The 13,322-nt window shown below is 53.0% G+C and overlaps 1 protein-coding gene across 2 annotated transcripts in view; it reads right to left on the bottom strand.

Moving 5' to 3' along the window:
* Positions 1-3,553: 3,553 nt before the first annotated feature.
* Positions 3,554-13,322, bottom strand: part of MAPRE3 (microtubule associated protein RP/EB family member 3) — a 49,697-nt gene continuing 39,928 nt past the window's right edge. The window contains exons 2-7 of one of the 2 annotated variants that reach the window (XM_060117732.1): positions 8,445-8,572; positions 7,266-7,411; positions 6,517-6,673; positions 5,006-5,160; positions 4,727-4,879; positions 3,554-4,486 (exon numbers count right to left, since the gene is read on the bottom strand). In XM_060117732.1, the coding sequence (XP_059973715.1) occupies positions 4,418-4,486; positions 4,727-4,879; positions 5,006-5,160; positions 6,517-6,673; positions 7,266-7,411; positions 8,445-8,565 (801 nt within the window). In that variant the 5' untranslated portion in view covers positions 8,566-8,572 and the 3' untranslated portion in view covers positions 3,554-4,417. Of the gene's footprint in view, positions 4,487-4,726; positions 4,880-5,005; positions 5,161-6,471; positions 6,674-7,265; positions 7,412-8,444; positions 8,573-13,322 lie in introns of both variants that reach the window. The other variant, XM_060117731.1, reaches the window with a different exon arrangement.

The following is a 13,322-nucleotide window of genomic DNA, read 5'->3' as shown; positions in this document are numbered from 1 at the left end:
AAACTTGAAGCATCCCAGCAGGGGAGGATGAGCGAAGGTGAACTGGAAGGGATCTGTCACGATTAAGGAAATGTGCTATTTCATGTACACTCCTACATTTGAGGACGGGATTCACACCTGCCCTACTGAGGAACAAGACAGGCAAGCCCTTATAGTAAGAACTAATAGAGTTCAGTTTCCCACAGAACGAATAGCTTAGGGAGTGATGGATTCCTTTAGGAAGGAGATTAGAGAAGGCTTCTTGAAGGAGATGGCACTTGAGATGGGTCCTGAGGAATGGGCAAATTTTCATTGGCTGGGGATTAGGACAAGTGGAGAGAACAGCCCAGTTGTATGGATTTATTGATTTAAGCAGAGGCCTAGAGGTGGGACACAGCGTGGCAAGGCTGGGAGACTGGAAGTAGTTCAATGTGACAGTGCTTTAGGGATTTTGGAGGGGATGCGGTTGGAAAGGGATCTGAGCCCATATGCCATGGGCCTTGCCTGCCAAATTCGGACTTTGTCCTCCAGACCCTGGGAAGCCAGTAGGAAAGAGGCACATCTGCTTTTGGAAAGGTAAGTGGGGATATGTGAAGGATGGGATGGGGTGGGGGAAAGGCAGGAAGGCGGACATAACCGGCTCTTGCTGCCTCCTTCTGCCTGCCCTCCAGCCCCTTCAGGCCTGACCATAGCTGACTTTGCCTCTGAGATGCAGTGCTTTTGGCAAGGAACATATTTGAGCTGATCATTAATCAATTCATTTTTTTCAGATCATTGGTCTAGCTCTACTCAGACACTATCTTCTCTATGTTCTACCTCTTCTGTGTCACATGTATGGTCACAGAAGAGACACTGTTTTTGGAAGAGAAACAGAACGGGCTTTCCATAGAGGCAAAGACGGGGGGTGCTCCATGGGGGACATATATAGAAAGGGAGGGGTTTATTTCCTATCTTTCCTTAGAATAGTCTGGCAGGTCATCTGTTGTAACTTGGCATCTAAGGGATAGAAGTCATTCACTTCTTATCCAGTAGCATTTCCTAAGCACCTTCTTCTCTACCTAAGCACCTAGCACAGTGCTAGGTGGAGCTAGAGGACACACCTCACTTGCTTGAGAGGAACTTGAAGCTTGTGTGGGAGACAACTGTGTAAACAGAAAATTATGGTTCACCATCTTAAATGTTGCAGACATTGGGAAGGAGGCAGTGGCTTCACATCCTTGAGCTCTGGGTGTTCAAAGAGCAGCCTTAGACACTAGCCATGGAGGTGGGCTTAGGCAGGTACCCATGGGGTTTGAGGGAAGAATCAAAAGAGGAGGACGGGTGGGTGTCCAGTGTGGAGGCGAGAAGAAGAGTGAGCTCACTGAAGCAGTTTGACCCACTGTTAGTTTCCTATTGCTGCTGTAACAAATTGCCACAAACTTACTGGCTTAAAACAACACAAACTTCTAATCTTACAGCTCTGGAAGGGGAACTCTGTCAGGGTCTCAAGGGGCTAAATATGGTGTCTGCAGGGCAGTGGTCCATTGTGGAGGCTCTAGGGGAGGAGCTGTTTCCTTGCGTTCCCCAGCCTCTAGAGGCTGACCGAATTCCTTCGCTCATAGCTCCCTTCCATCTTCAAAGTCAGCAATGGCGGGTCAAGTCCTCCTCAGATTGCATCACTCTGACCTCCTGCCCCTGCCCCAATTTTGTGGACCCTTGCAATTACATTGGGCCCACATGGATAATCCAGGATACTCCCCCTATTTTTTTTTTTTTTTTTCGGTACACGGGCCTCTCACTGTTGTGGCCTCTCCCGTTGCGGAGCACAAGCTCCGGATGCGCAGGCTCAGCAGCCATGGCTCACGGGCCCAGCCGCTCTGCGGCATGTGGGATCCTCCCGGACCGGGGCACGAACCCGTGTCCCCTGCATCGGTAGGTGGACTCTCAACCACTGCGCCACCAGGGAAGCCCACTCTCCCTATTTTAAGGTCAACTGATTAGCAATTTAATTCCATCTGCAGCTTAATTCCCCTTCACCATGTAACCTAACATAGCCATAGGTTCTGGGGATTATGACGTGGACATCTTGGGGGAGGTGTTATTCTGTCTACCACACCCGCTTAACCAGCAGGGTGAGGTCTCGGCCTGAAAATGAACATTGGGCAACGCAGAGAAACTACCTTATCCTTTTACTATATCTACCTGGAATGGTGGGGGGAAAAGCCTTTTAAAATTAGGCACAGGGCTTCCCTGGTGGCGCAGTGGTTGAGAGTCCGCCTGCCGATGCAGGGGACGCGGGTTCTTGCCCCGGTCCGGGAAGATCCCACATGCCCCGGAGTGGCTGGGCCCGTGAGCCATGGCCGCTGAGCCTGCGCGTCTGGAGCCTGTGCTCCGCAACGGGAGAGGCCACAACAGTGAGAGGCCCGCATACCACAAAAAAAAAAAAAAAAAAAAAAAAAAAAATAGGCACAGGAATTAAAAATCATAATGATAAATAAATGCAGGCAGGGAACTTGTTGGAGAAGAAAAACAGAATAAGATCAGAAGTCTCTGTGCGTGGGGGTGGGAGTCAAATGGAGGAATTGAAGTGAATGAGGAATGAACAGACACAGTTTGCTTATTTCAGGCTTATAACTGGAGTCATCTGAGAAATGGTGGCAGTCTGGAAGGAGGGTCATGGAGCAGGGCCATGGAAGAAACACAATCCCCGTAGTATCTCAGGCATACTCAGGATGGCAAGGAAACATCTACCAGGGCTAGTCTGAAGCTAGAGGAACGTTCCGGAGGTCACACCTCTGTGGTCTTTGTGAATGAGCCCTGAACCCTGAGTCAGGAGGTCTCAATTCTAGTCCAGTTTTTTACCACCTTGAGCAAGTCATGTCACATGTTCTCAGTCCTTTCATCAGTAAATGAAGGACTGTTCTAGATGACAGCCAAGGCTCTGTTTGAATGGGCCCGGTATCCACATGCATTTCAGCGCCCTCGGGGCCTCCAGGACACTGGTTATCATGGCCCTTGGCCGGCACACACCAGGATTGCAGGGCTGTGCGGAGGATGTGACCGAGTTCCCGGCTCCCGGCTCCCGTTAGAGCCTGTTCTGTGGGAGGAACCCCTTGGACATTGCTTTCCTTCTGGGCTTCAGTTCTTAGAGCTGTTGCTCTTTGTAGCCCACTCAGCTCTGTCACATGAGCCCTTGTCCGCAGCTGGATCACTGTTGTGGGGCGTATGAGCTTTGACAAGGGTGGGGGACAATATGCAGTCATACTGGCCCAAAGGGGACTGAAACAAAGCACCTCTCAGCCAGGCCCCCCTGTTACCCCACAGCTGCTTTACTGGGCTGCCCATCATCACAGCCATGGCCCTGAACTTTGTTCCTCTTCAGGGAATGGCAAGCCCTTAAAGCCCGGGCAACAGCGTTGGGAGATGGGGGCTAGGTCAGAGCTGGGCTCTTGAGGCTAAGCCAGGGGTGGTTTCTGGGCCCGAGGGAGGACGGCAGGGGTGCTGTGCTCCATGGCCGTCGCCTCTGGAGACGGGGTCGCTCAGGAGAAGAGCTCTGACAGCCAGGCTGTGGCCCAGCTGAGGGAGGCACGGTATGGACTTGTACCACACAAGTTTATTTAAATAAAAGTGAACACATATGCAGGCTGTGTGGCCCGAGGGGCAGGGGTTGGGGAGGCGGGCAGAGGGGAGGCAGACGTACAGGAGGGTCCAGGCAGAGAATGTGTGGTATGAACCAAGCTGCAGGGGGAGTGGCTGGGGGCCTCGGGGCAGTGCCGGGCTTCAGTGCTGGGGGCAGGGGGCCGAGGGTGGGCGAGCCTGGTGCCAGGAGGTCATTTTCATCCCTCACGTGCTCCCCTCACTCTCCCTGACCACCGGGGCCTAAGGCACCCCCTCCTCAGTCACCCTATCCCTCTCCTGACATCAGCCTTTCCCTCAACTACTGGGAAGTCAAAAGACAAAATAAATAAGAATCGGTGAGTCCTGCCACAGCCCTGGCAACGGGGAAGGGAGGCCAAGCCAGACACGCTGCCCCGGGGCCCGTGCTGTCAGCCCTGGGAAAAGAACAGGTAAAGTGCAAGGAACATCCAGTAAGTAAAAATATACCAATGACTTTGTCAAATATACAGCTGCTGGCTGTCAGGGGAGCAGGCGGCTGGCTGGGCTGGGTGGCAGCAGCCCCCTGGGAAGTGTTGGCCGACACAGCACAGAGACCACGGAAATAAATAGGGGTGGGGAGTGGGCAGGGATCCCGCCCAACTGGGCCTCTGCCACAGGAGGAGGGGCCTCTGCCTGCTCGCCTGCCCCCCACCCCACAAGCCCTGCTCGCCAGGCTCCCCAGGGCCACGGCACTGACACAAAGCACCCGGCCAGCTGGCTGTCAGGGAAGGATTATAATGTGGGCATGGGAGCGGGGTGAGGGGCACGGCAGCCGTGCAGTCAGCCAGGGCTGGAGCCGCCCTCAGTACTCGTCCTGGTCTTCCTGTTGGTGTTCCTCGATCTCATCGTCCTCCGGGGGTGCAAATCCTTCCTGGAGGGTGGAAGGGAGAGAGGTGGTGAGCCAGGCAGGCAGGCCGAGGGTGCGGACTCCTGAGGGTAGCTTGGGAGCCAGGGCCCGGGTTCTTGTCCTACTTCCCCTGCTCACGCCCTGTGAGACCTTGGGCTGGTGACTTCAGCTGGCTGCCCTCATCGCCCACGTTCTCCAAGGCCCCTTCTGGTCTGAGGGCCCGGCGGGAATGCGGGAGGCTCAGCCGCCACTGGGAGGACTCACCTCGGTGGCGTAGAGAATGCCGATGATGCCCGAGATGACAGGGCTGTTCTCACTTTCGTGTTCCTGGCAGATGAGCTCAATGTCTCGAAGTTTGCTGAAGTAGAAGTCGCGCTCCTTCTCCAGCCCATCCACTGTCAGCTTCAAATCCAAGAGCTGCTCGGGGAGAAGGTGGTGTTCAAGCCAGAGACCCCTGCCTCGGACTCCCTTCCCGCCCTGACGCCCCGGGGGCCTGGCTTTTGTGGCGGGGCTTTCTCAGCTGCCAGTGTCCACGCCACTCACCTGCTGGTTGAGTTCAAGAATCTGGGCATCGGTCTCATGGCCACCATTTCGGGCTGATGGAGGATTCTTCCGGAGGATGCAGGGTGGAGCCACGTTGCTCAGCCGGCCGGAGGTCTGCATATTTTTGGGGCCTGTGGGGGACGTCCTCTGTGGAACTGCCCAGAGGAGAAAAGTCAGATCGGGGCTGCGTGAGCCCACAGCTCACGTGGCACGAGACAGCCTGGTGTGACTGCGGGGCAGGCCCATGCGAAAGGCAGGCACTGTCGCCCTCCCCTCCTCTCCCTCTCAGGATGGGCATCTACATCTAAGCCTCAAGCCACGGCCACACGTGACACCACAGCAGCGGGGCAGCCCTCTGGCAAGCCTGGGAGAGCAGGGGCTACAGGGAACGAAAGAAAGTGGAAGGGTAGGCAGGGAGGAGAGCTGGCCTGAGGGGGAGAGGAGGGAACTGGGATGGCGAATTTGGGGAGTGGGGCTGGAGGGTTGAGGGCCCTCTTGTACTGACAGCCGGGGCCTGGGGAAAAGCAGCTGGCACAGGGTCTCGCTGGGTCTTTGCTAACAGATACCCCAGCCCACAGCCATCCTCCCCGGGGGTGCCTTCTGGAGGAGACCACAGAAGCCTGCCCCTGCCCCTCTGGGCCCCCTGCCTCAGAATGCTCTCTGGGCCCCCTGACTCAGGATGGTCTCTGGGCCCTCTGCTGGGACTGATTCAGGGACCCCACTCCTCCCCTGCACACCCGGCATGCTGTGGCCACTTATTTTCCAGCTATGGCGGCTCCCAGGACAGAGCTGCTGATGCAAAGCAAGCAGGGGCGTGGGGGCGGCCCCAGGCGGGCAGCAGCACACACAGAGGAGCCGCTCTGCTATGACGGGTTCAGACGCCTGCGGGGCTGCTCCTCTCCTCTCACCAACCTGCCCATCCCCCAAAGGCCCTGTTGCTTTTTCCCCTTCTCCTCTGGAACCCAGACAAAGCCTCGTTTCTAGAGACGCATCTCTTGAGGACTTAGGGCTGTGGGGTTTTGGAAATGGGGGAAGATAGGGTCAAGCTTGGCCAACTTCCATCCCTGGGGAATCAAGTGGGCAGAGGGCAAGAAGTGTCTGTAGTGCCGGCCCAGGCCCTTGGCCTGGGTGGACCTGGACAGAGGAACCAAGCCAGGGGCTGCCCCATCATCTCGAGGCAGAGGAGTTAGCTCGGGCTACAGAGGGAAGTGCCCCGGGGCCTCCCATCGCCAGCGGCCACCTTGGCGGGTGCCGGTGGCTCTCCTTTTGTAGCAGTCTCTGGAGCCCTCTCCTCCTACTGTGACTCCCCTTGGTCTAAGCAGGCAGCAGGCGGCGTCATCTGAACTCCGTGATAACAGTCTCCTCTAGGCTGGCAGGGCCGGGCCGGTGGCCCAGGGGCCGCTCCTGGCTGTAGAGCCCTTCCGGCCCGGCCCCCCACACTCCCTCCCCCAGCTCGGGCACATTACCTGCTGTGCCAATGAGTTTCTTGGATTTGTTGAAGATCTGATCACCTGGGTTAGGAGGTGGTGCTACGTCCTGGCCCTGCCGCGCCAGCAGAGGGTTGTAATCCTTTCCATCATAGTTTGCGTCAAAGAATTTCTTAAACCACTGAATAAACTCAAAATTATCTTGGAATTTTCCTTTCACTAATTTCTCTACAGGAATGATCTGAAATAGACCACATAAGCAGAGAACTTTAACTTCCTGCTGCTGCAGGGCTGCCTTTCTCCGTGAGAGGGCCACTGCTCTCAGGAAAGCCAGCCCCTGGGCTGCAGCATCCTCCACCTTCTCCACCTGGCCCCCCTCCCGTGCCACCAGAGCAGATGGGTAGGCTGCAGGCCCTTTCCTCCAGGCACAGGAGGAAGTGTGTGGGGAGACATCCCTTGGTGCTGGGCCTGCATGTGGGGTGAGGGCTGCTGGAACCAGGGTCCTGGGCCGTTGAGGCTGTAGAGTGAGCCAAAAGACTTTTCTTGGGCCCTACAGAGGAGGAACTTAATAGGACCAATATACTGAGGCTCAAGTGCTGGGGTGTAGGGTCCAGAGAGGAGAAAGGGACAGGAATGTCATCAGGATGGGATGTCAAAAGTTGTGGGGTTTTCCACTGAGCCTGGAGCTGGGGGAACATTCCCCCCTGGAGAGTTGGGGTGGAGAGAGGCGTGAGAACTGGATTGACCCCAACAGCCCCTGCTGCCCTGGCTGGCGGGCCATCTTTCCCAGGGTCACACAGCTCCTCGGGGCCCCTCAGAGCACAGGCACCTACTTTATCAACACCCATCTTCTTGAATGCTGCTTGCAGCACCTTGAAGTTGTGAATATATTCGTGCTCTAGCTTGGCCTGGAACTTCACCTTCCTCAAGTGCACACAGCCAGGGAAGAGCATGTCCATGAACTGGCAGTAAGCTGCCCCTGTGGAGAAACACAAGATGCTCGTTTTCACTTCCCCAGGCCAACTGGGGCTACTCCCCCAAACCTCTCCGTCTCCTCTTCTCTCTCTTTGTTCCCAGAGCCGGGGCCAGACTTCCCAAGAGTGAGAGCAATTACCATACAGTGATGTAATTATGTACCAGCACCATATCAAACACTGCATGTATGGGCTTTAATCCTAACAGTAACCCTGGTTAGATAGCTGATGTCATCTCCATTCATGGATGGGAAAACTGAGACCTAGAGAGGTGTGGTGACTTGTCCAGGGTTGCACTACAAGAAGAGCTGAGATTTGGACCGCACCCCCGCCCTCGGAGTGGCTAGGCTGGACCTGGTGCACGTGACCTCTGGCTTCACTGCCTGTCCCCACTGCTGCTCCCCTTCTGCAGCCCTTTACTGTGCCTCTCCTGCTTGCTTTTTTTTTTTTTTTTTTTTTTTAACAGAGTAACCTAACCTCTCCTTAGGAAGCTGTGGGTTTTTTTTTTTTTTGTAATAAATTTATTTATTTTTGGCTGCATTGGGTCTTTGTTGGTACGCGTGGGCTTTCTCCAGTTGCGGCGAGCAGGGGCTTCTCATTGCGGTGGCTTCTCTTGTTGCGGAGCACGGGCTCTAGGTGCACAGGTTTAGTAGCTGTGGTACGCGGGCTCCGTAGTTGAGGCTCGCAGGCTCTAGTGCGCAGGCGCAGTAGTTGTGGCACATGGGCTTAGTTGCTCCGCGGCATGTGGGATCTTCCCGGACCAGGGCTCCAACCCGTGTCCCCCTGCATTGGCAGGTGGATTCTTAACCACTGGGCCACCAGGGAAGCCCCTGCTCTTTGCTTTTTACTCTTTCCATCCCACGTAGACCCCTATTTCCTTACTCCAACTCCAAACACTTTGGCTAGTTGAGGGCTCTGCAGCACTCCTCCTTAATCCCAGTTATAAGCTCCGTTGTCCACTGTGGCTGTTCTGCCTCCTGCCTACCCCCCTTTGCCCCCCCAGCCGGGCCCACTTCCCCCCGATTCCCAGCCTCTCACCTGAGCAGAGCTGCTCTATCTTGGTATAGTTGAGGTGCAGGGAGTCGTTGACCCACGCGAGCATATCATGGCGACTCAGATTCTCACTGGTCACAGACGTGGAGTACACATTGACGGCCATACCCCAGCTGTAAAGAAAGAAGAAAGGCAAGGTAAGACCCTGGGGGCCTTGTGCTGTTCTTGAGCCCGAAGGAGAGGGAGCTGGAGGGTCTCTGGGGAAACGAGAAGCATCTTCCTCCAGACCAGCAGTTTACCTCTTGGAGAAGGGGTACTCATTCACTCTTTTTTGTTTGTTTGTTTGTTTTTTTTTTTTGCGGTACGCGGGCCTCTCACTGTTGTGGCCTCTCCCGTTGCGGAGCACAGGTTCTGGACGTGCAGGCTCAGCGGCCATGGCTCACGGGCCCAGCCGCTCCGCGGCATGTGGGATCTTCCCGGACCGGGGCACGAACCCGTGTCCCCTGCATCGGCAGGCGGACTCTCAACCACTGCGCCACCAGGGAAGCCCCTCATTCACTCTTGAAACATCTGGTGAGTGTCTGCTCTATGCTAGACCTGCACTAAGAAGTGGTGAAGTCAGATGTGGTCTCTGCCTCCAAGGAGTTTACAGACAGGCAAATCCCCACAGCAGGGAGTGACAGGGCAGGAAAAGCAGCACAGGCAAAGTTCAGGGACAAAGAAGGGAGGCATCTCTTCTGCTTGACAGGGTCAGCGAAGACGTCAGAGCAGCCTGAAAGGGGTAGGAATTTTCTGAACATACAGGGGACGGGGTAGAAAGGCAGTGGAGGCCCCAGGACTATCAAGAACAGAGGTATGGCTTATTCTAGGACTCTGAGCCGTTCAGCAGGCCTGGGGAGCCGGTGTGTGTGTTGGGGTGTGGCGCACGAGACTGGAAGGGGCTGGTAGCCACGGGCTTTGGTTACCATAAGGAGGAGCCTGGACTCTCTGTTTAAACAAGGGAAGCCATCAGAGGATTTTAAGCAGACAGTACTTGACCAGATTTGGGTTCTAGAAAGCTGACTAATCTTCGCATCTGCTCTGACTTCATACCCTATAATCCCTGTGGCCTGCTGGCCAATCCACAGGCACCTAAATTCCGTTTATCCAGAAACTTCCCTCAATACAGGCTTCTGTTCTCGTATTCGTTATCCCAGTGATTGTCACCACCAGGCACCCAGTCACCCACGCTGGAAACCTGTGGGCTCGTCCCAGACAGCCTACTCCCCCTCATCCTCAGAGCCCATCATTCAGTGAGCCCGGCTACTCTGCCTTCCCAGTGTGCCCTGCTCTTTGCCTCAGCCTCCTGCTGCCTTGGGGCTTCTGCATCCATTCTCTCCAGCCAAGGCTAGCAGAAGCCTCCTAGGCGGCCTCCCAGCCCTCAGGCACTCCCTCCCCCTAGTCCATCCCTGACACTGCTGCAGTCAGAATCTATGTGAAAGCGGCCCTGGCCACGCCACCCATCCCCCACTTCTCCCCCACTCCCGCCCCAGCCAGTGGGTGTAAGCGCCTCCTTACCCTCCCCCCATCCCCACGCAGAGGTCAAGTGTCAGTTGTTATTACTGACTTGCACTGTTAAGAGAGAGGGAAATATTTCTTGTAACTAGGTCTTTATCACAAATGGAGAAATAGGACTGCATATTTCACGAATTGTGAGAGTACATATTTCTGGAGTGAAGAATATTTAGGTTTAATAAGCAAATTGTCTCCCTGAAGGAAGAATACACCCAGCCCACTTCCCGGTCCCCTGTGGGCATCTGCTCTTATAATGTGACCCCCTCCCCATCACTTATGTAGCTCTTCAATGAGCCCTCCCTCTCCAGCCCTGTCTTCTACTTTGATCCCCCAACTGGGAGCCATGGGCAGCTCTCTACTTACCCTCTGCCTGGAAATGCAGCCGCCACCCCCAAAGTCCACTCATTCTCTGCTCTAGAGGTTCTCAAACTGTGGTCCCTGGAGCAGCTTTGGTGCTCTATGGGCATCAGCTTGTTAGAAATTTCAACTTAGAAATTCTAATTCTTGAGCCTCGCCCCAGATCTACTGAGTCAGAAACTGCACTTGACCAAGAGGGTCTACAGGCACAGTTAAATTAGAGAAGCTGCTTTAGAGAAGAGGCTCAGTTGGTATCTGCTAGGCTGTGCTCCCCCATGGCCCCACCCCAAGTATATATAATGGAACCTCGCTAGATGCACATTTAACTTCAATAAATTTTTTGAAGGAAAATCAAGAAACCCTCTTGTTTATTCTTAGTCCTTCCTCCTTTTAAAAATAGACCTTGTCCTTCATTGCCCAGGGAAAGGGAAGCCAGACAGAGCCAAAAGGCCAAGAGCAACAAAAATTATCATCTTGGGAGCTTCTAAGGACTCACGAGCTGACAATTCTAGAGATTTCTGAGGGTAATTTTGACTGCACTTGAGTCCCCTCTTACACAGTGGTTTTGAGCCACCGCCCTGTAACCTGACCCTTGCACTAATCACTGGACTTGCTGAAATGCCTGCCTCCCTCATCAGTAAGCATCTCAAAGCCAGTAGTGGTGTTTCCAGGCCTGTCACAGGCAAGGTATTCAGCAAATCTGTTGAATGACTGAGTGACACCTCCTCACCTTTTCTCCTCTTTCTGAACCATCTTTTATCACCTTCTGGTTGGGACCCTCCCTCCCCAACTCAACCTTCTGGACTCAGCTTGGGCTCCATCTTGTCCAAGGCACATTCTCTGAGCCCCTGTGCAGGGAGACATGGCCTTCATCTGTGTCCCTCTGTCACCCTGAGCTTACTCAATCATGGCGTTGATCACATTCTCTCGAAATCACTTGTGTGTCTGTCTCTTCCACCTGACTGTAAACTCAATGGCCAGGCTGTTTCATTCACTTTGGGGTTCTAGATCAATTCTCAGTGAATGACAATCACAGAGACTAGAGTTAGGAGAGTGCTTCTTAATTTCCAGGGAACTCACCTAAAGTAACCTCAGCAGGCGTGGCAGGAGCGTGCGGACACCAGACTTGATTAGAGAGGCAGATGGGTAGGGTCAAGGCAAGTGCATTGTTATTTTGATGAGTATTTAGTTAGGGACTCTGAGAAATAGAAAGATTTGCCCTTGTCATCAAGGAGTTTATAGTCTCACTGGGGAGACTAACACACAGGAGAACAGTATAACCAAATGTCCCAAAGTGTGGTGAAAACGGTAGGTGCTACAGAAAGTCAGGAAGGAGAGAGCATGCACAGCTGGAGAGTGGATTTGAACGGCCCCACTAAGAATGGTCAGAACCTGCCAGGCCTTCGGGGGTCTGCAGAGGCCTGTGGGATCTGAGTGCAGAGGGGACAAGCCATTCTGGACACTGGCCTACCACAGGCTTGGGGACTCATTTCTCCACGAGGTCCTGGGGTCTGCTCTGTCTCTGTGCTCCTGGGGTACAGGGTCTGGGCTGGTCAGGGGTGGTTCTGGGAGGTGTAGGGTGGTCTTAGGTTGGCCCTGGGAATTCCTGAGCCACTTTAGGGATTTTTTTCCTGTTTACTATGTATGAGTTTCAAGTGCTGATTATTGAAGAAAAGCAGAGGCACTGGTCCTAGTCTAAACTAGTCCTCCAGTTTTTGACTGAAATCATTTGAGCTTCAAGGGTCTTCCAACCTGAGGGCAGCCTTCCTGCGGTTCCCTAGCCTCTCTAAATATTATATATAACCACATCATGTATATTATTACATAGTATACATGCAATTATATATAATATACTATATAAATATACATTAATATATATTTATATATAACGTAGTACATATTCATATATAGTATGTATAACTATATATGATACACTACATATGATATATACCAATCTATTTAGATATAATGTATCGTATAGTTGGCTCTCAGTGTCCATGGGAGATTTGTTCCAGGACCACCGTGGATACCAAAATCTGTGGATGCTCAAGTCCCTTATGTAAAATGGCATGGTACTTGCAAATAACCTATGCACATCCTCCTGTATACTTTAAGTCATCTCTAGAGTATTTATAATACCTAATACAATGTAAACACTATGTAAATAGTTGCTGGTTCATGGCAAATTCAAGTTTTACTTTTTGGAACTTTCTGAAATTTTTTTTTCAAATATTTTCCATCTATGGTTGGTTGAATTCATGACCCATGAATGGAACCCACGAATATGGAGGGCTGACTGTATAATATATTTAGTGTTATATCTATATATATGTGTGTGTATAACTATATATTTTATAGTTATTTTATTTTATATCTATATAATTTAAAAATCCTCCTGGTGCACAACAAGGTATTAGAACCAAAGTCCTCATCTGATGCATGTGCTTGGCTGGGATTGCCTGGCCTGCATTGCAGTGGCACAGGCTGGGATATTGGGGTGTTTTGCGACCTCCCTGGGGTACAGCGTTGGCTATTTTCCTCCTTGGTAAGTATGAAGAATCTCCAGTCTCCCTCCCAGAACACAACTAAAGACCTTGCTATCAGGGCCCTAAGAGTCACCAAAAGCTACGCAGGTACTAGAAAAATGCCCAAATCTTCTCAGCTTGGCCAGAAATTCTCAGCTCTCTCCATGCCTGATGATGGAAGGGCATTTTCCACACCTCTGATTAGTCTGAATCTAGGGCCCCCAAAGAGCCAACAGTGCCTGTAAGGAGAAGGCTGGAAAAAAATGGCTCCTCTCAGGGCCGAACCACCAATTATGCTTTTTACCCACATAAGTGGGTGTGAGTGGGCAGTTGATAATGTGGAGCTGAGCTTTGTCTCCACTTGTGACTGGCTCTGGTTCTTTCAGGTGATGCTACCCTCTGGCCCAGCTGAGGTCCATTTTGGCTCAGGAGGACTCATCCAAGACACTTGGGGGTCTCTGCAAGGTTTCTCAGTCACACTTGCTGG

The sequence above is a fragment of the Mesoplodon densirostris genome, chromosome 14, assembly GCF_025265405.1.
Source record: "Mesoplodon densirostris isolate mMesDen1 chromosome 14, mMesDen1 primary haplotype, whole genome shotgun sequence".
NCBI lineage: Eukaryota > Metazoa > Chordata > Mammalia > Artiodactyla > Ziphiidae > Mesoplodon > Mesoplodon densirostris.
Note: the sequence above shows the minus strand (reverse complement) of the source record. Positions and strands in the feature narration are given on the sequence as shown.